At 41.9% G+C, this 22,239-nt stretch overlaps 1 protein-coding gene across 5 annotated transcripts in view; it reads right to left on the minus strand.

Moving 5' to 3' along the window:
* The window catches only part of plxna1b (plexin A1b), a 179,141-nt gene that overhangs the window by 131,250 nt on the left and 25,652 nt on the right, over positions 1–22,239 (minus strand). For all 5 annotated transcript variants that reach the window (XM_026306156.2, XM_026306158.2, XM_026306159.2 and 2 more), the window contains one exon: positions 12,417–13,853. In XM_026306156.2, the coding sequence (XP_026161941.1) occupies positions 12,417–13,598 (1,182 nt within the window). In that variant the 5' untranslated portion in view covers positions 13,599–13,853. The remainder of the gene's footprint in view (positions 1–12,416; positions 13,854–22,239) is intronic.

Raw genomic sequence — 22,239 nt, forward strand, 5'->3', positions numbered from 1 at the left:
CACACGCCCAGAACAGTTAAAGAGCCACAGACACAGACAGTTTAATAAACCAGCCAATTGGTTTGTCAAACTACCACATTTTCTACTTTTGTACACATTTTTAAAATAAATCTATCAATATGGTTTGACTGATGCCAAAATAATAATAAGAAGTCACTTTCACAGCTTGTGAAATATGATAATTTCCCATTTATCTCTGTTGTACCACATTGTAAAGTGTGTTCATCAGGCAAAGGTAATAGAAATAAACACAAATTTGGGCTCAGGGAAATTGATTTAATAAAAAAACAATCATCGCCATATTCAATATAAACTTATAGATAGTATCCCAAGGTTTATAAAGGAAACACTATTTATATAGGCATACGTGTGGAATTGAATGGTTGAATAACCAGAGCCAAAAGACATGTGAGTTGGTACACACACACACACACACACACACACACACACACACACACACACATACACAGGGAGTGTGTAAATGACGGTGTAATCCACAGTCTTATCACTACATCATCTGATTGATCCTTGCAGGAGAAAAAAAGATAACCCCCCTCAGCACCACCACCCCTACTCCTGACACAAACTCTCCCTCCCAGTCTGCCTAAACAGCCTGCAGCTCAGCACATGTCAATAACTCGTTATTCTGGTTTTTTCTACTTTCTCACTTTTTATCTCCGTCTTCTTGCAGCTGCTACAGTAACTGAGCAAACATCAATATCCCACTCCCTGTCTTTTTCTACCTCCATCCATCCATCCATCCATCCCTCCCTTCTCGCCTAATCGCTTTGCTTCTGCTTCATCATCCACCCTTCCTCAGCAACTCTCCTTCTGCTTCTATCCCTCACTCATTCACCAGTCTCTTCCTCTGGCTCTCACACACCTGTTTGGGTCACATTATGTTGTCAAGACCCTGCCTATCAACTGCAGACAATACAGAGCTCACTCTCCATTGGTCCCTATTTCTTTCTTTGTGCAGTGAAGTCACACAGAAAAAGTAAAGACAAAATAGCAAAATTTAATTCAAGCCTCTGTATGTTTGTGTGTGTGTTTTTAAGAAGCACAGTAACACACACAGCCATTACCTGAAACAGCTTTCTTTTGTAACTGCTAATGGCTAGGGGGCAATTTCTTCTGTCGGAACAAAAGCAACTGACAGACAACTCACAGTGACAAACGCATATGGACTTGTAAACCTTTGCACACATACACACCGAGTCTACCGGAGCATCTTGTTTATTTCCTGTGTGGACACAAGGATTTGGCTACAAGCAACTGAACAATTCCCATCGTCTTCATATGACATACAACTAGGGGCAACAATTTTAAACCATATAGTCAGGGGATAGAAATCCATCAATCTGGATTAGTCAGTCACGTGCACATGGGCGCGCGCACACACACACACACAGACACAGACACACACACACAAGCAATCCTGTGCTGTCAGAGCCTAAAGAAAACAAGTTAAAAGGGTTAATCCATCTTCAATAGAGGAGACTAACTGTCGAAAATACTGTATACAATAGCCACTGGAGCTCATAAGGTGTAATAGACACCACCACACACACACTTTTACATATAGTAGACTATAAAGGTCCCTCTACAGCACTGCAGGGAAAGGGCGCTATAACATTCCTGCAAGCCTGGAAGGTTTAAAAAGCATAGATCAGCATGGAATAAAAGACATATCCCTTGAGGTTGGAAGGCATTTTAATTGGGGTTTCATCCTGATGTGGGTTCTGCAATTTAAGGCCCCAAAAGATTCCCACGTGAATTAGAGCTGATATTCAGTATGGAAAGAGTAGGACAGTCTGTGGTTTCTGCTGGGATAATGGATGGAGACGGTATTTAGCTTTCTGCAGTGTTTTCAAAGACGCAGAACTCCTCCAGGGATGAAAGAGTTAAGCCAACAACCTTCCGCTGACTTTGGCAACAGGGTCTTACAAATGCAGAAGAGGTGGTTTCTTGTTTTGATTTTCACAGGGCGCATGCAGTGTACTTTGAATGCATTTGTGGATCTGAAGTTCGTAGGCACATGGCCTTCTCTCCTTAAGACCTCCTCCCAAAAGGATGGGTGTGTGGGTGTGTGTGAGAGAGAGAGAGATTCAGGCAGAAATGTGAAAAGTGATGAGAGGAGCTAATAATTGTGAATTTTATTTCACCTCAGTTCTAGTCAATCATCACACAGACAAATGTTCATTACATCAATTATAAATGTGTTTTTAATCACTACAATTTAAAAAAACAAAAACTGCCAACCACGAACATCTAGAACCCATGGTTATGTCCTAAAACATTTGGTTTGACCAACAGTCAAACCCACTGAGTTTAAGAGTAGAGTAACCAATTGTCAAAATAGTATTTGTGCAGATTATTCCGTTGTAAAGGTCCAGTGCGTATCGTGAATAAGAAATGGATACATTTCCCTAAGCTGGATCTTCAATTGGTAAGCGTGAGCTGTGACAGTTGGGTTGCATATACAGCATTTATGTGCTGTCAGCTGATATTGAAGGTCAGAGACATGTAACCTAGATACTGCTGATACAATATATGAGGGCTACACACACAGACACATAGACAAGCACATAAATAAACCCGGAGTGGTCCCTAGAAACAGCTAGAGGTCACGTGATTTGCTGGAAAACAGCCACAACCGTGGTGGTTTCCCCTGGGTGGAACTGCTTCATCCACTTCACACTGCAAAATGATGAAATATAGCCATTTATATGGCATCAAACATGCATGTACACACAGCTCGGCCCACAATAACACTGACTGATTACAGATGTGAGCTGGTTGGCCTGCGCTGAAGGAAATACCCGAATAATCATTCCCCTGTTATTGCTTTTTCGTGAACTTATTATGTCAGAAAAATATGTCAGGGTACACATTATGCCGACCACAAGTGGAATTCATCGCTAGTCACCTCCATTCAGTGAAATGTATGAAAACAACGAATACAATATGGGCTTGTGTATGGTAACAAGTATGGTGTTCAAATATGAGTTATGGCTATAAAGATGGAAGGAAAACATGTTGGCAAACACAAACTTTCATTCATTTCCAAACATGCGAATGAACTGGGCAACATCGAAAATTAGCAGGTGCTTTGTTTTTGCATAAAAACACAAATACATATACACTAAACACATTAAAGATATTTACTGCGTGAGAACAGGAAAGGAATAGAGAGGAGAGAAAGGGGGTGGTATTAATGCTGACAGCATGGTTTCAAGACAAGCCTGCAATTCATCTGTGCATGTGCTTGCGTGTGTTTGTGCATGTGTATGTCTGTGTAAGAGGCAGTGCCCTCTCCTCACAAGTCATCAGCTCTCTCCACATCCAGCTAAAAGACACACAAACACACTTTTGACAAAACGCACACCCATTTCCGAGAAGTGTCAAATCTAACGTATCTGAGTGATATTATTGCATACACAAAAGGCACGTGCACGAAATGCTACATTTCTGTCAGAGTCAGAGTGTGTGTGTGTTTTTATATATATATTTAAGAGATAGTGGAGGAGAAGTGGACAGCAAGAAAGACAAACAGAAAGTATATGGCATTAACCACAGGGGCTGTTTCTCTGTAGCCTTCCACCTTCTTTTCATATCACATGATAAAGGGTTTTCACAGTGTGTACACACACACACACACACACACTATGTTAGCAGGTGCAGGTACCTTCTACCTGACATGTGTGTCTGTGTATCTGCCTGGCTTCAAGCAGAGTGAGGGATTCTGGGAGAGGGCAAGTCATAAATTACCCAGAAATCTCTGCAGGGGCCTTGAACTCCTGGTGGCACTGCTGGAGTTTCTTCAAGAAGAATAAACACCAGCAGTGCTACAGAGTTTGTATGTATGTGTGTGCATATGCGTGCATGTGTGTGTGTGTGTGTGCTTACAGGCGCACAAGCACACGTTCTTGTGCTGATTTATAAAGCAGAAGAGCAGCCTGAGCATCTGATGGCATCCAAAGGGACACATTCATAATGCAAAGTTTACATGCATGTATGAGTGTGGCTGTGTGGTTTAGGTCAGCTGACATCACTAACCTGAAGGTGTACAGGTCCCTCTCTCAAATGCTAATATTTAGCCAGTAGCAAAGGGAGAAAAAACTTGGCAACCACACACGCAGCCTGCTGACCTGATAACAGGCTCACTTCCCGTAGACTATGATTCCCATACAAAAACAAATACTGTGACTCACGTGCAGATTGTAAGACGTTCCTCTAGTTATTATAGTTACTTTCCTTTGTTCCTTAAACCTACTCGTGCAAAAATTGCTTTAGGGATTTTCTTACATCACAATCAAAAAGCAATTTGCGTTTCAATTAAAGGAATTATTCATCTAATGTTTGTAATTCCTTCATGACTCATTCTCTTATTGAACAGTGGCCAAACACAGAGTTTGAATTTTAATTTTGCAGTCAACAACAACGTTCAGGGGATCAGAGAGTGAGTTTAGATTTTTCTAAAAATTAGTGCGTTTCCTTTTTTAACTTCATAAAAGTGACTGTTGTAATAATCCCCAAGCATAGGGCTTCATAAAGACACCCCTGTGCATGTAATACTAAAACTGTGTACATATGCACGAACACGAACAAACAGACACAATCACAAACCTGTAAAACAACCTCTGTGTCTAGAATAACAAAACTTAAAAATCTCAAGATGATGACGTCAGTGACGTCAGCTGTGATGGCACTGGTTCCAGGGAGATTAAGTCTTTTTAATTGATTGTTTTCTCAGCGGTGTTAGACTCATGGTGTATTAGTAAAAATAAGAAAAAAAACTGACAAGACGGAATTTATTTTTGTCCAAACTATTTACAGTCTATAAACGGTTTTCTTCAAAAACACTGTTTTCTAGAATTTGCAACTTTATTCTCACTGATCAATAATGTAGAAAAAGAGATGACTGCACCAATTCCATATTCATGGGTTGCAGGGTAGTAATTTCTATGTTGAGTGCACTCCAGGCAGACAGGGAAACCTCAAGGATTTGGCACCTATTCAGAGAGCTGCTTACAAAAGCTGTCACCACATGTGTAGACCACAATCCAACTGAGTGGGAGAGACAGAGGAAAAATAATACATATGGTATGGAGTGTGCGCAGGAAAAAATCTACCCATAAATGCATGAAAAGACGTGCACAGCCACTTGAAAATAGATGTTTGGTAATGTAAGCTCTACAGGCAGTTAGAAAAAGAGGAGTGCCTGTGATTGGAAGGTCATCAGTTCAAATCTGAATACCAGCCGAGATGTGGGTGTGGAAAGTAAACATTTCTTCACTCCATCATCAACCACCACAGGTGCCCTTAAGCCAAGTACTTAACCTCCGACTGATGGAGCAGGTCGGTGACGAGCAGTAGTAGACTGGGTCCACAAATTCAAATACTAGTTGGACCTTAAGGCATATGAAAAACCAGTTCAAAAGTATAGGATTATTGCGACCAAAGATAAATTCAAGTAATGTTAATTCAGCATAATTCAGCCACTATTTCTCAAAAATATCCATTCACATTTGCACATAGGCCTGGCTATGAAATAGTAGGAAAATGTTTTTAAAAATCTGAAAATACATTTTCGTAAGTATAGACTTACTTTGTGTAAATATAATCAGTAATCTGAATTAGCATGCACAATAAATGAAGCCCGCCAACCCCTGCCCCACATTTTCTGACTACTGCTGATAATGATGTATGCAACACACCACTCTACGCACAGTACAGATCAATACATAATTACACTGACAATTAGTATCATTAGAGTGGTGCTAGAGCTGGGTATTTGTTGAGCTAAACACTCCTCAGAGAAAGGGAGAGAAAGGTCAGGAAAACGCATGAGAGAGAATTAAGCAGCTCACACACAGTCTGCATGGGGTCTTTTCCAGAAGGTTTTCTATTGTACTTTAATAATGGGATGAGAGCGACGCTTGAGCACAGAGTGGGCGTGATATTGTTAGTTCAGACACAAGCTCCCACATACACCAATGTGATGCAAATTGAAACTCCGCCCAGTTTGAAAATGAACAGATTGCTCATTTCAAATCAAATCAGAACCGAAAAATGGACCAGTAGTACCAATAATGTTTAAGACAACCCACCCAATGGCTGTCTCAACTCATTTAGACTGTCACTTAACTTCGCTCATCAGCTCTAGCTCAATTAATCAGGTCTAATTACTTAAACGTATTTGCTGCTGCATCCTTTCAGATTAGGTCTACAGAAACAGGACTGAGATTTACAAAGACCACAAATGAGTTAGATTCATTAGATGATATTCATAAAGATGGATTTAATGAGCTTAGGCCCTGGCCCTGGCCTTGGAGTCAATTCTACTTTATCTTTTCTATAACATCCAATGAAAATCAGCTCAGTTTACTTAGTTTGGGCTCATGAGACTGAATATTTGTTTTAATGTGCATAACAGAAATGAATACTCGTAATAATTATATCACCAACTATGTTAACTGTCCCCCCTCTAAATAAATATTACAGGTTTATAGAACAGAAAGGAGAACTCAGTGTGTGCTCTGTTTTATCGAACACAGTGATTGAGTGCAGTATTCTCCTATTGAGTGAATTCATATCAGCCATAGGTGAAGGGATTGGTTCTAACATTTGCATCTGCTATTCCGCTGTGCAGCTCACCACAGGACACTACTTACTCTAATGACCATGTTCCTCTCTGCAGCTATCCCTGAGTAAAGCAAAAACACTAACGCACGCACGCACGCGCACTTCGCTGATAATCTACAACTCCAACAACAGCAATAATTTTTGTCTTAAACCGAGCTCGATAGTTTGGTATATGCAGTCACAGCCTCAATGCCTGAACAAAGAACAAATCCCACCTTTCTATCTGAAACCTCCATCGCCCATAAGTGAATATTGCTTATTCTGTGGAAAAAAGACATCATAGTACCTACACTGACTTCCACCAATTTTAAATAAACATGGTTCACAAATGAGCAATTAACATATTACATCATTACCATTGAATCTCACCTTTGACATTGGCTACACAACAGCTGGTGAATGCAACATTAAAAGATGAGAATGACTTGTTTTTTTTTTTAACCAAGTGATTCTCCAATTGATTGATGAATTGGCTTGTGACAGAGTTCAAAACCTTCCCATCCATCTGGTGATCAAGAGAAAGCAACCTGACATTTTGAATAGTCTATGAAGCTCATGTAGGGACAAGTAGCAGCAGTGCTCCCAGCGAGAAAAAGGAATGTTCTGATCAAAATCTTTTCTTTCTTTTCCAATCTGCAAGTTCTAGTTTAAGGCTTTTAATGTTTAGTATGTGCTGACATCAGGGCCTAAACCACCAATTGTATTTTTCTAGCTGATTCAGTTGGAGCTCAGCATTAGGAACCTACATTCTCCTTGCAGCGTACTTCATTGGATTTCTACGGTGTTTGCAGTAGTTCCTGTGGAGAAAGGTATATCATAGAAACTGACACTTAGCACTACCTAAATATGCAAATGCATGTTTTGAGCAACAGTGTTTTGAAACAGCTGGCTAATATCTATCTATTTGTGTTACTCTGTGATTCACTCATTCTAAGTATTTCAACACAAAACAAAAATAGATTTTGACAGCTGGTATGCCCAGAGCAAAATGTTTACATATCATCCAGTAGAAGGAGCCTAGAACTTGGAGACTGCTACAGAAGATGAGCTTTCAGATAATATTATGATGCTGATCACAGTTCCCTCTGCTGCCCTGCTGTCCATGACTGTTCAATTAACTCTCTATAGCTGCACTTTAATAATATAAAAGCTTACTACTGGCGTTTCCACTTGTGCTTGTGGAGAAAGCAGCTGGAAATCAGAGTTTAAGATGATGAATTAAGTAAGAACATATATTCTGCACAGTGACCAATTAACCAACAGAGTGCCTGACTGTCTCTAACTGGAGTGCTCTTTAAATTCAGCAATATTTCATAAGAGAAACACATACTGAAAGGAGTATTATTGTTTCTCAGTCCTCATTACAGAACCTGCTCTGAGATATACACACCCTGTCAGCAACAACAGCACACATACATATACAGACAGTTGACATGACAGAGAGGTGTGCTGCTGAAGAGGACAGTGTGGTGGCCAGGTGACGGGCACCGATATTATTTGTGCAGTAGCTTGCATTCAATCACGCTCTCTCCTCCTCCTCCTATTTCCCTCAGCACTTTCTGTCATCTGCCCTTTTCTCCTGCTGTTCTTGGCAGTGGCGATGAAAAGATTTCTGGTGCTATCACTCTTCTCTTGCCCTCCTGTTCTCTCTGTCGGTGAATCACTGCCTCTCCTCGCACACCCTGGCTGTAAAAGGCTTGCTGCTTTCTCCTTGACTGTTTTTCATCCTCTCACTCTCCATACATACGATTTTCTCTCATCAACATTTGAACCGTCATCACTCAGAACTCAACAGTTACGTCATATCTGAAATATGATTAGCCAGCCGTGACTGTGGAAAATCCATATCAATGTCCTTTATGACTGACATAGTTGGACAATTTCATGGTGCCCACACTAAAATGGACATATCTTCATTCTTCATCTAGCCTGCAGCTTCTTGTTTTCCTTTCCTGTTTTCAACAATGCAGTGTTAGCATATATAGGAATGCCTACAGTACAAACATTTCCACAGCGACCAGTTCAGGCAGGTTGATGAGGCCTGAACACACAAACCTGAACTAATCTCCTGCAAGAAACTGAAAATAGAAGAGCACTGTTAAATTTCACCCCTTTTTAGTTCTTTCTTTTTCCAGTTTCTTCCTTTTACCTTGAAGCATTTTCCTCAGCTCACTGTTTATTTTCACACTTTTTGTAATCTTAACACCATCCTTCAAATTCCTTTTCTCTCTGTGTACATTACTTTCGGTTGATAAGGCATCTAACTCTTCTTCTTTCTCTCTCTACCTCTTATTCTCTCATTTTTATACCCGCCTACATCCTGCACCTCTCTCTCTACGTCCTCAACCTGCTCTGTGATTCTGGCTGCTGTCCCTCTTATTTTCTGCAACTTGTACATCCTTTCTTCGTCTCACCTATATGCCTCTCTCATTTCCCCCCTTTTACCCTAAAACACTTATTGTCTTTCCTCTTTGTTTCTGCATTCATCTCTCTGTCGCTCCACCCTAACTCCCTCTCCCTCTCTCTCTCTCTCTCCGTCCCTGTGTGGAAATGGTTTCTATTGATCCACTCTCAAACCAGGGAGAAGGTCAGGGGTTCACTAATAAAGCTCAGGGACAAAGCAGAAACATGCAAACAAACACACACATACACACACAGCAGATAAATATAGAAAGGTAACAGGGCCGGGGTGATGAATGGTGTGTGTATCTGCCTGTTTGCATATGTGCTCTAACATTTGTTTTGTTTTGTTTTTTTGTTTTTTTACAGGAAACAGCCTCCATTTCACTGCACCCATAAACATCTCATTGTAATGATGGCCACTGGCTAGAAATCAGTATTAGCACAGATGTAAACTCTACACAAGGAGCTGACATAGTGGCGGGTCATGGATAATGGCTTTGCAGCTGTCCAGGGCAGTAGCCCCCACCATGCCTCCATCCCCTCTCCCTCCACACGTATATACTCCCACATCACATCACATCACATCACAATGCCGTTCCCACACTGAGTCAAATGCAGTTGGGGTGGGCATTTATGAGTTCGTTCGCCTAGAGGTTAGGGAAATGCATTTGAATTCCTGAAGCGACTGGGAAACTGTGGGTGGGGCTCAGAGCCAAACACCAATAGCTTAAAGGTTAGGGGGCTGTGGAGCAAGGGACTGCCAGTTCATATACCTGGATTAAGTGGAGAAATGGCCAAAGTTAGTTTTGTAAGTTTGTCTTTCACCTCTAGTCTAACTGCTACACAGAGAACAATCATCTAGTAAGTGGCTTGTATAAACCCAGAATAATGTCTTAGGTTACTTCACTTGTATTGGTTCCCAGTTAACGCTTAAGTTCAGAATTTTTAAAAAGGCTGACAAAGTAATACCAACTTCATTAAAGTGATTATTACACAAACATAATTACATCACTACTTGGCACGGGAACTACGCTCATTCTAGTTGTTAATGTTAAAATCGGTATGTTCATATCTTAAATGGTCTCTTAGTAATTTCATTTTTATTTTTGTGCTGTTTTATGATCATTATGCTGACCAACACCGAACACTCATCTGAGGTCAGAATTGAGGTTCCTAGTGTTACTGACTGAGGTAGAGGTTAGTGGTGGGCAGTTGACATGAGGCCAGTGCTTAGGGGCAATGTAGCAGGCCTCATTAACCTGACGCTGTCCCCTCAGCCTAGCTGCTGTCATGGGGTCAGACGGTCAGTTTATCTGTGTGCCTATTGCATCATGAATGACAGTTAATATGACAGTCTCTTAAAGACTTGTTTATTATTTATTTATATTGGTGAATGTAATCCTTATCAAAACCCCAGTAGCTATGGTAACAAGGCCGACTGGCAGAGTGGGACAGGGAGCGGAAGAAGAAAAAGGCATGTAAGGATCAAACATACACTAAACAGTGGATGCATGTACAGATGGATGAATGATTTTACATAAAGATAAAAGTGAAGGTTTTAGCAGTAAAGGTGTTGATTCATGTTCATTCACTCAAGCGCAAACCAGCAAGCCTAGTCTGGCGTCTTATCACTGCATTAATGCTGGAAATCTTCTGAAAGTTATCATGGCAGCAATCATTTCTCCTCTAACCAAATCCTGATGAGGTAAGCAGCATATCAGCACAGTGCAACATTACTTACCTGGCATGTGCACTTGCACATGCAGAGTTTGCCAGGCCAGTGCACTAAGTTACTGATCGACAGTGTACCATTCTACAATAAAGGTAGAGTCAAACTCTTTATTGTACTGAACTACATCTTTACACCAAGACACCATGCACCAAGCGTTCCTGCTGCACCAGTGCAAAGGTCTAACTGAAACAAATGAGATGGCCTTTTTTTTCCTCAGAACTATTGTCAGTTTGATGGACCCTAAGAAAGAAAAGCCACAAAAAAGAATGAAGACAACCACTGAACAGAAGGTGGCAAAAGAGGGAGAGAAAGGGAAGTGAAAAAGGACTTGGCTGGGTCATTCACATCCTTTACGCTACCACACAAAACACACACAGTGCACTCAAGCTAATGAAGACCTACACAGAGGAAGAGTGCTGTTCTTACCAAGTATCCCACTCCATTAGACATAACACAGGGTGAAGAGTTAGTGTGTGTGTGTGTGTGTGTGTGTGTGTGTGTGTGTGTGTGTGTGTAATGAAGACACCTGCCGGTAAAAGTGGTGTGCACTGACATTTGAAGAAATCGCTTTAAAACAGGTCTTTTAATTAAGCTATCTTAAACAAGAGCAGGATGGAAGGAATGGGTGGGTGAATTTAAAGAGCACACAGAACAGAAGATGGGGTCACTGAGACATGTGGCCATCTACAAGTGAGGCAAACTAAACACTAATAGAAGGAATAAAGACATAAGAGGGCTCAGGCAGGTGTGACGAGGAGAGAGTGGAATATGGGGAGAGGTGGGTGAATGAGGAATTAAGGCCAAAGAAAATAAAGGATTTGAGCCGGTATATATGTTGACCATTGAGAAAACAGGATCGTGTGCTGTTTTATGGTAGCCAGTGTGAGTGAGAGCATGTATGCATGTGTGTCTGTGTGAGAGGTGTTCTTGTAACACATACAGGGCCATGCACTGTGGATTAGTTAGGAAAAAACAAGTCTAGCTCATGCTATCCCCCAGGATCTCACACTGCAGCGCAATGATCCATGCTCCGTGTGTGTGTGTGTGTGTGTGTGTGTGTGTGTAAGAGCTACTCCTGAGTGACATTTCACAAATCCAGGGGACTGGACTAATGATGTCCCCTGTCTGACTAATTCAAAGAGCCAAGCGTGTGAAGAGAGAAAATGTGCAGGAAAAAGTGAAAAGAAAATAGTATGAGAGAGAAGGAAAAGCTTTGCACACTTTATTTTGTTAATCACTGCAGACCTGATGCAGTGGCTTGTGGGTAGGCTTGTGGTTAGTTATCAGGCATGTGTTTAGTTATCAGGCATGTAGAGAAAAAATGTTATGTGGAGAAATAGGAGTAGTATCAGTGTCTTTAATACTTGACCACTGTATCTATGTTCATGTCTGCTATGAGAAATACTTTCATTGTAATTCTTAAGTGAGTAGTGCTCCCAGCTAACTGTCCCATTAGACTGACCTAAAAGGCCAACTAATACTAATGCTATTATAGTTGCATCAAAGAGAACACTTCGCCATAAAATACTAACATTTATACCTTGACTTATAACTAAACTGATTCATTCTAATGAAACAGGTTGTAAAGTGTGTCAGAACAACAGAAAGAGGAGATAGGAATGTCTAAGCTTACCGAGTTGATGCAGGCGAGTTCCTTGTTGAGCAGCCAGGGTAAGGAAAGTTTCCCATCTCCCTTGTAGCAGGACTGAATCCTCTCTTTGATCTTCTCCTTTATCCTCTTCAGAGTGAACAGGCACAATGCAGACTCTTTGGGTGGTTTGGCCCGGTTCTTCTGACCCTGAGAGAAGACTGTGAAGAGGATGTCTTCATTTTCGGAGATCCCCAGAGAGTTGGCCAGCTGCCGACCTGGCCGAGCCAAGAAGGCATCCTGCACCAGGCGGTACTCTACTCCATCTTTAGTGCAGCCAATGGGGAATTCGACGTAGGAGTAAAACTTGGGGTCGTCCACACACAGCCGGACTATTTTGGAAGTAAAGAATTGCTCTCCACTAGCATCAGGGGAAGTCAGTTGGGTATCCAGCTGCATTGTTAGATAGTAGACAAACTGCTCACTGCTGAAACTGTACACATAATAGATGTCGAAGGCAGGAAATTTGGACAAAGTGTCAGATGGGATTTTCAGCTGTGAGGAGACGAACTCATCCTGATACACAAAGCTGAACATGTCTGCATTTTCTTCATTCTGCATCAGCTTGCGGCTGGACAGGGTTGGAAAGTATTCGGATTTGCCGTCAATGGGGGTGCCAATGAACAGCTTGCTGGTAGGGCTGTGAGAAGAGCTTATGATCACCCCAGACATGGTACCAGACTCTGCCACACTGGACAGGTAATGCTCCTTGCGGTGGTGGGGCTCGCCAAGCTTAAAGAGGTCATCCAGACGCAGGAACTGGCAAATGCCCTGTGAGGTGCTGCCACAGGCAATGAGGCGGTTCTGTGCGTAGTCAATCAGAAGAAGTTTATTCACATTCGGGGTCTGAGCCAAATCATGGGGGCAGGACTGCACACTGGGCGGAGGGTAGCACTTTTCATTGTCCACCACTGGGCCGGTCATGTGACTGCGCAGCTTCGTCAGGTTGCTAGAGAGCTTAAAAATCCAGTTGACAGCTCCCACATAGACTTCTCCAGTTTTGTTGTGGATGGCCAGATGTGTAAGGCCCCATTCAGAAGGGGTAAATCGTTTGAAGGGTGGGGGTTGGCCTCCAGAGAAGGATGAGCTCATGATAAGCACAAGCCCGAAAAGGAGAAACAAGTTCCCCATGCCAGGGGAAGCCACTGACCGAGCTAGGGGACACATATCTGGGCTGTCTTGAGGCAGGGCTTGGGGGAATGGGGAAGGTGAAAGAGAGGAGGAGGAGGACTATAAGCTCTAGTATCAAGTCCCAAAGCCAAGATTTTCTTTTTCTGCTCTACTTTCAAGAAATAAGGGAGGATAATTTCAGGGAGAGAGAGGATGAGGGAAGGGGAAAGAGAACTCCTACTGATCCACTCTCCTGTTCACACTGTTGCAAGTCGTCACCAGGAACATCATCAGAGCTACAAGGTGGGAGCCCTGGAAGGCAAAAAGGAAAAAAAGAAAAATGTGAGTGTCCAAGGAAGATTTTCTATTGATTACGCATCAAGCAAGCAGAGAGGCATAAAAAGCTCACAAATTCCACAGCCAAGATTAGAGAAAAAAAAAAAAAAATCAAGCTAACATTTGCCCCAGTGATAAATAAATGATATCAAATCAAGTCTGCAAGGCAAATGTGTGTCAGCATTTAATTATGACTGAAGATAGCGGGGGAGGCATGGGCAGATTATTAAAGGCTCTGTACACATAATGTGAATCTTGCTGAAATGAGTTATGCACTCACAATACTGAACTCTTTAATATTTCATGACTTCCATCGTTACTATTGGTAGCTTTTTAGGAGGCGGGCGTTTGTGACAGTGCGCACAGTTACACTGACAGCAAACGATTTACAGCCAGGTCTGCTCAAAGGCTTTCCTGTAATTGTCTGAACACTATCAACACACTATCCAGTAACCCCTTATTGTATTTATGTCACAGTTCAGGCAATTGTATCCAGGCATCAGGTTCTTATGACAGCACAGCACATCATCCAACAGATGCAAACCTGCAGGGAGCTACAATTGCTATGTATGCAGCATATATCAAGACAGAGATAACTTAAGCTGATAGAGTAAGTTGTGATTCTCCTGCTTTTACCTATGTGACCTATAACTAAGCCCAAAAAGGAAGTGTCATTGTTCTTTTCAAATAAACCACTGCATTGGCACAGCAAGCGTGATGGCTTAGGCTCTATTAAATGTTAAATGTGGCTCAACATCTGTTGCAACACAGTGCAACATTATCCTTTTATGCATTAAACTGGCAAATTGAAGTGCACATTCTATATGGCTTATAACATAGATGGCTCAGTTCTATTGTTCCTCCTCAAAACTAGACAACAAGACAAAGGATAAAATTACTTTCTGTGATAAATTCGTGGTAATTAAATATGTACTCATAGGATTATAAACCAAGTAAACTCACAATTTGCCAATACACATTTACTTACATCTGCTTTCATTGACGAGATTTTCACAAATATTTAAATGTGTTTTACACAGAAAAAACCCACAGCTGGTATACCTCGAGATGCCAGTAACAGAGGTTGTATATTAAAATGACAGATAATATATAGAATAGTTTTACAGGAAAAGAACAGGGAAAAAGAGAAGACACATCAGTTGTTGGGGATCCTCTAACAACACACTGACGATGAGGAGTGGGGTTTGCCAGGTGTGTGCTGCTACTTGACAGGCCAATCATGTTCCTGCAGTACTGGGGCATTAGTTTTCCTGTAAATGCTGATTATGCAAAACAGGACGCAACTCTGCCAGGCACCCCACGCTTCAATTTCACCTTGACTATCAAAGTGTCTGCGCGAAGGGTGTTTTATGACCACACCAAATTGGAAAAGATGAGAGACGCCACAGAAATACCGGGATGGTAGGAATATGTGGAAGAGGGATGAGGGGAGACAAAACATAAGAACATGAAATCAAAGCAAGGACAGACACATGAGAAGCAATGATTGTTTTTTTTCCTCTGTTTTTTTTTTTTTTTTTTTTTTTGCCTTATCTCAGTTTCTGCCTTTTGCAGCCCACCTGGTGTGCTGCTCAGGAGCAGGTCTATTTGTCTTTCAATCAACAAGAATACAGGTCAGCTTGCCAGACTCGCAGGGATGAATGTGAGTTTTTAAAAAGCTGGCTTGTATGTGATTTTACACAGCTCAAGAAAGTGTGAGTGTGTGAGTAAATGCTGAGGGAGGAAAAAAAAACCTCCTATTATAAGTATTGGAAGAATTAAACACCTCAGTAAGAGCAGTCATTGAATTCCCTGTCAATTTTACTCATTGCTGTTGCAAATAGTGTCTGAGAGAATGCAAGAGAGAATGAGCAGGAGAGAAGAGTAACTGCAGCAGCGATGTTCATGGAATAGCAAAACCATAGCTCAGCTGAGACAAAGCTAGCCAGGTTCAGGGAGAGGCAGTGTCATTCGGTTTCCACAAATTAAAGGCTGGGAGAAGACAAATGCATAGTAGAGAAAAAAAAAAACAGAAAAACAGAGCAAGCCAAAAGTGACAGAGAGAAGTACACACTGCACAGACAGAAAGACATGGGGAAAAGGAGCAGAAAGGTGAGTGAGGAGCAGAAGGAGCCAAACAGAAGACGGCACTTCCGCTGCATTTTAATCAACCTGCGCTTGAATCAAACACGAAGGGAGTCCCGTGGTTGAAGGCACCTCAGCACAGTAATTGCAGACAGACAGGCCACTCTCTCCACTCTGAGATTAAAACGACTTGATGTGGATCAGGGCCTCTTCGACATAAGCAGTCGCAATAAAGTGACGAGCCAGCCTATAAAAAAAGTAATTTCTTGCTCAACAGTACAGTCGCTCCGCACGATGAGAGCAGATGTCAATTTAAAGCGTGGCGGTGCATAGGGAGGCAGGCTGCCTCATTTTCCATTGTCATTTCCAAGTGAGGGAAAGACACAATGAGGCAGAATGAGTGAGCGAGAAAGCAAGAGAGTCGGATAAAGAATGAGAGAGAACCTGAAAAAAATTGTCTGTACAGTAATTCCTCTTCATTTAGGCCAGTCACAGCTTTATGTAAGAGAGTGCGAATCAGACGACAAATTGCAGCTGGGGTTCTCCAGCTGCTTGTTATCTATCCCAAGTAATAAGTCTACATTACAACATTACAACACACACTTTAACAAACACACTTAGTAGCAACAACATGGAGTGATCCAACTGCATGATATAAAGTTCAAGGCTACCAGGAGAAGGAGGAGGATGGAAAACTTATATCTTTAAAAAGGGGGCCCCAGTTTCCTCATCTTCATCCCTCCACTTCCAGCCCCTGTCATGGCAGATATACCCAGCTGCTGAGGAAACAGGCACCACACTTCTTACATACATTTTTATTTTTTCCTAAGAAATTATCCATTTTCTCTCCCTTTCCTTATCCCTCCAAATCTTCTTCAATTTCAATTTCCACAAAGCTAGAGTGAAATGGTGGGAAGAGCGCTGGAACAAGGTTGTAAGCCATATCTGGCACCATCAAGGAAAAACATGTCAGTCATTTTGGGCTGGAGTGTGTCTGTGGCTTTGGGAATGGGCAGCCATGTGTCAGGGGGGCTTGGCCCGTGATCACATCACGGGAAAGTATTAAAGATGATGGGCTGTAAGGGGCTAAGTTGATTGGATTTGATATCACAACACTATCAACTGACAGGACTGTACTGTGTCTCCGTGGGTAGTGGGAATGGGACTGAAAGGGAGGTCAAAGACATAACAGACAGGTGAAGCTTAGAAAGGGTGGACCTTTCACAGCTTCTTTTCATTGTGTTTCTTTTCTTTAACAGTGGAGATTAGATGGAGTGGTGGTGTGTTTTTATGCATCTTGTAAGGAAAACACTGGTGACATGGTGAGTGCTGGTGACTCCTATGAGATAGGCTGGATCAAATCTCCCTCTCTCACCCTCTTCTCCAAAGCAGTACACCTGTCTCTTCAGATAATGGTTGCCGCTCTGAGTCTACTGTTGTGCTGATTTATTGCCGTTGGCATATCAATTACAGCACTCGCCACCGGAGGGAAGAAAGAGGAGCAGAAGGTTGCGGAAGAGGGATGAAGAAGAGGAAGGAAGAAGAACAGCACTCAGACAGATTCTCTGCCCTCTGCACTGCATCACAACATGTGTGGTCACATGTGGGAGAAGAGGAAGAGGACAAAGGATGGAATTGCGGATTTAAGAAAACAGGAATATATAGCAAGGAAGACAGGATAATGCACATGAGCAAATGAGGGAAAGAATGAGACACACGTATAAATATATATATATATTCTTTTTTTTATAATTTACATATTTTTTATATAGATATATATATATATATATTTTTTTTTTTTATATTTAAAAAGTATATTTATATATACTTTCTATATATTCCTGTTCTCTTAAATGCTCAGTTTTTCATACTCATCAAACCATTCAGTGTCCCCTTGTGCCCTATGAATGGGGTGCTGTCGTCCTGGAAGAGACTGCTGTCTTCAGCACAGAAATGTTTCATCACAGGATAAAGGTTTTTCTTTTAATTTGCCGCCTGTATATACACATGCAAACGATTATTGTAACACAATCATAGCATAATCAAGAGGTGTCAGAAAGCAGTAGATTTTAAAAAGACACACACTCCAACCCACACACACCCACTACATTTTTTCTCTCCTCTCAAATGGAATCTATACATGCACATGAACGCGCATAAAAAAAGTGCACTAAAAGAATGATCCAATACGTTATGCACACGCAAATCAAAAAACACATGCACATAAACTAAATGGGTCTCTATCTAAATCTGTCTTCCACCTCTTCACTCCGCAGCCAGTGCACTTCAGAGATTGGAGATTTGCCCAGGGGAAGAAAGAGACATGGGTGAGGGGTGGGTGAGGGATTGAACTGCACAAGGAGGCAGCAGGAAGCGGGTGCTGGGGTAGCGTTAGAGGGGGATGGCTGTTTACAGAGGAGGTAAGATAGAAGGCAAGCCAAACCCAGAAGCCTTAATCCTCTCCCAGGGTCTGCCTAATCCCACCACCACTATCTGCATATAGGAATAATGGATTACCAACCCCCGACACACTGACGGATGGATGGGTGGATTGACACAGGGACGGGTGGCAATCTCTGCACAGACAACACACCCATGGACTGATGTCAGTACAGGGTAAAGGATGTGGGTTACTCTCTAAACTGCTTCAGTACTTTGACTCTACACACATGGAGCAGGTAGGTATTTTGCAGGCTAGTCATTTACAGCCTGGTTATCCCCCTAGTCTGACATATGTCCCAATCAAAGGCTATGTAAGGGACTGGGAGGGATATGATGGGGAGGGGTCAACACTGAAGCTCTTAATACACCCCCAAACTCAAATCAAAATGCTGTAACAAAGCAGTGACTCTGTCTGCTGAGGATTATCAGAGAAAATCAACATTATTGCAATAACTCACTACACTTAGATATTGTTTGCACAAAAAGCCCATCTGTCACTGTCCATGGAAATTTGTTCTCCGTTTTTAGTAACAGCTGAATGACAGCAAAAACTGCATTAATAACTGAAAGTAGTATTCCTAGAGTGCCCTTGGGGCCAATATAACCAGAAAGTCTTTCAACAATCCGATATTCATTTTTGTGTCATTATTTCATATAACCAGTTCATCAGCAAGTAAAAGGGTGACAAAAATCATTTAGCAAAGATAGAATATCCAAAAAATGAACAAGCACTTTATGAAGTGCCAAAAACAACTGTTCCTGTATTGTGTTCAAGACATCGAGTGGGCCAAAAGAAATTTCAGAGGAGGTAAGACCAATTTTCAAGAGGTCAGACAATAAAGAAGTATTGTATATTGTGGTATCTTGTATCATTTCCTTCCTCCCTTGGCTGGGAGAACAAGCTGACTGGCAAGTCTTGGGGCGCATAAAAAGCCTTATGAGTTCTGTTTTAGTGCCAACGTAAATCAGTTTAGTGGAGGACAAGCGCCGGTGCCCTTTCTCTCCCTCTGTGGCAGGTGGCCTGCTAAAACAAATGCCTTGTTCCAAAGTACAAAAGTAGTGTGTATGAGTGTGAGTGTCTGTTAAGAAACCAGGAACCAGAACAAATCAAGTCCCCTGTTTTAAAGCACCTTGCTGGGCTAACGTTCAAGTGATCAGCCCAGCTGGAGTGATAAACCCTGCTCCAGACCTGTCTAGCAGCTATCCTTGATGCGAAGCAGCTGAGAAAAAGCAGCAGAGTAGAAACACTGGTCTCAAACAAACTGGCCTGCCTGGTTTGCTCTATATTAATTTGGCCCAAGTACGTCAGCCAAGAATAAATTCTTTACAGCAGTCACTTTACAAGCTGCTCAGCTCTGTTACATGGAATAATGGAATTTGAAGACAAGCTAAATGTTTTTTTGAGAGAGTATCATAGGCAACAGGCTCATAAAATACATAATATTAAAGAGTCATTAAAACTTGAAAAAAAGACTTCATAGCAGCCGGTTCATTAATACATGTTTGTCATAATCAGTCTGATGTCACTTATTTCTCCTGTTTTTATCCCAGACTTCAACTGGTAGTAGTGCGACGGTAAAAACTGCCGAACAATCTTCTCTAACATTCAAGGGCTGGAGCGGTAATAATTGCAAGGACAACTGCTTCCCTGACACCCAGTGTGTCGTGTGGATAACAGCCGCGTGCTTGTGCGCGTGTGTGTGGGTGACAGCTGCCACTCCGAGAAGGTAGACAGACTGTGGGCACCACATCACACAAATCCTTCTTCTCCTCGTTCTCCAACAATAAGAACACGTTCTTTTATTTTTTCAGGAATAAATGGGATTATATGCCAACAGATGCGTACCAGTACCCGCAGTAATGAGTGTGTGTGTCTGTGTGTTCGGTCACATAAATGTGTGCACATGTGCCTTTGGTCTGAGGTTACAGTGCACAGTTGTCCCTGTTCTGCCAGCATTTGCCAAATATGCAGAGGGGGTGTTCCCTACTGGCTGTGTGTTTATACAATATAAGCAGAAGGCAATAATAGCCACTCAACACATTTTATTAACACTGTCTTTTGGTTTTTTAGCATGTACTATATTTCATCATTCTAAAATGTTGTTTGGAATGTCATCTTGTTGGTCATCTATAAAGCACTCTGAACTGCCTGAACCTGTTAAAAGGTATTAAACAGGGTGAGTCTGCTCCTAACTGTAATGTAAAGGGAATGTGAGGTAGTCAACCCTCTATGTGGAATTCATCACCTCATTAAACAAATATAAACCGTGTATATCTGTGTGTCAGGTAATCTATGTGACTGCTCATGAAGCCAGCATCATGCGGCCGTTTTGTATCCAGACACCATTGTGTATGAACATTTTCAGAGCAGCTTGAGATGGCTACATGGTGAATGCTATGATGAGTCCTCTGAACGGTTTATGAACATTGTGTCAGATCTGGCTGGTGAACACTGGGTCGAGCGCCCCGGGGTGTCTCCCAGGCATGCAGCCCTTGTCATTACAATATCACATGAACAGTAGACAGACTGTATTTGTCTGTTTTATATCTACCCCAGTCTTTTCAATCAGACAAGCTTTCTTTTACTTCTGCCAAACAGCTCACATGTATTGCTTCATCTTCTCCACCTTCTATGACTCATAGCGAGGCAGAAACCCAAATAAAACACAAAATGCTCAAACACCAAATATTTGTGAATCACAACAAACAAACTATCCAAGCCATTTTTTCCTCCCTGGTTCTTCTCTCAGGGGTGAAATTCCTGAAGAAACAAAGACCTTCATTGGAGCCAACACAGAATAAAACACAGCAGAACCAGCTATCACATAAAGCCTGTCCACATTTCTAAAGGATGTAGCGCATAGAGACACGTGAACAAACTGATGCAGGCACCGTCAGATTAGTGGTTTGTTCTTAATCTCTCGACTGTGTTTGTGTGACTGTGTCTTTCTTTCCACAACAAATCCCTTGTATGTCTGTGTGTGGTTGTGTGCATGGGTGTCAGTGTGTAAAGGTAGTAGAGGTTGGCAATATTTAGGTCAAGGCCAGAGTGTGCCTGATGTTAGTCACAAAGTAACATATTAATGGTACAGCTAGTTTAACCCTGTGCTTTTTTCTGTGGCATAAAGCTAATTTCTGTGTGACATGGCTTTAAGAAGAACACCTGTAAGCCATGATGCAATAAAGTCTGCTGGCCACATAAATACCAGGTGACAAAGATCTCTCCTGTGATTCTCACAGTCTTGTCCCTAATGATTAATGACGTGGAATTTGACCATGAGCAGTCCAAAAACCAAGCAGGTTCTTCAGCATGTCATCTGTCTTAACAGCAATGTGAAGGTTAGGGGCAGGTCTGGCTTTCTATGCTTCAATAGGCAGTGTCTCAAGATTCAACAATGAAAACACAGCATTACATAAGAAAACTGCATATGCACACATACTTCCGGACATCATTGTGTATCTGTGCATGCATCTACATGCCTCCCCATGACTCGAGTCAGCAATGAGCAATGCCAGTCACAATGGTCAACCTCAAAACAGCCCTGTGGTTTTCCAACAGTCATTCATACCACCAATCAAGCTGTGGTTTGAGCTTTCTGAGCTGGGTGTACAGGTGATGATGCCACGAAACCACAGCTGAGAACAGGTTCGCTCAGTGAACAGAGTCAAAATAATAAATATAGTTAAAAGTATAACTTGATCATACCACTTCTTTAAGTCAATGCTAACAATGAAACCTCATTCAGAGAGCTCTTTCTGTTACAACAGTCAGTGCATTCCTCCATAGGGCTGCTTATTTTCTCCCGACTGAGTTCACTATAATGGAATGCAGCCT

The sequence above is a fragment of the Mastacembelus armatus genome, chromosome 5 (genome assembly GCF_900324485.2).
Source record: "Mastacembelus armatus chromosome 5, fMasArm1.2, whole genome shotgun sequence".
Lineage (NCBI taxonomy): Eukaryota > Metazoa > Chordata > Actinopteri > Synbranchiformes > Mastacembelidae > Mastacembelus > Mastacembelus armatus.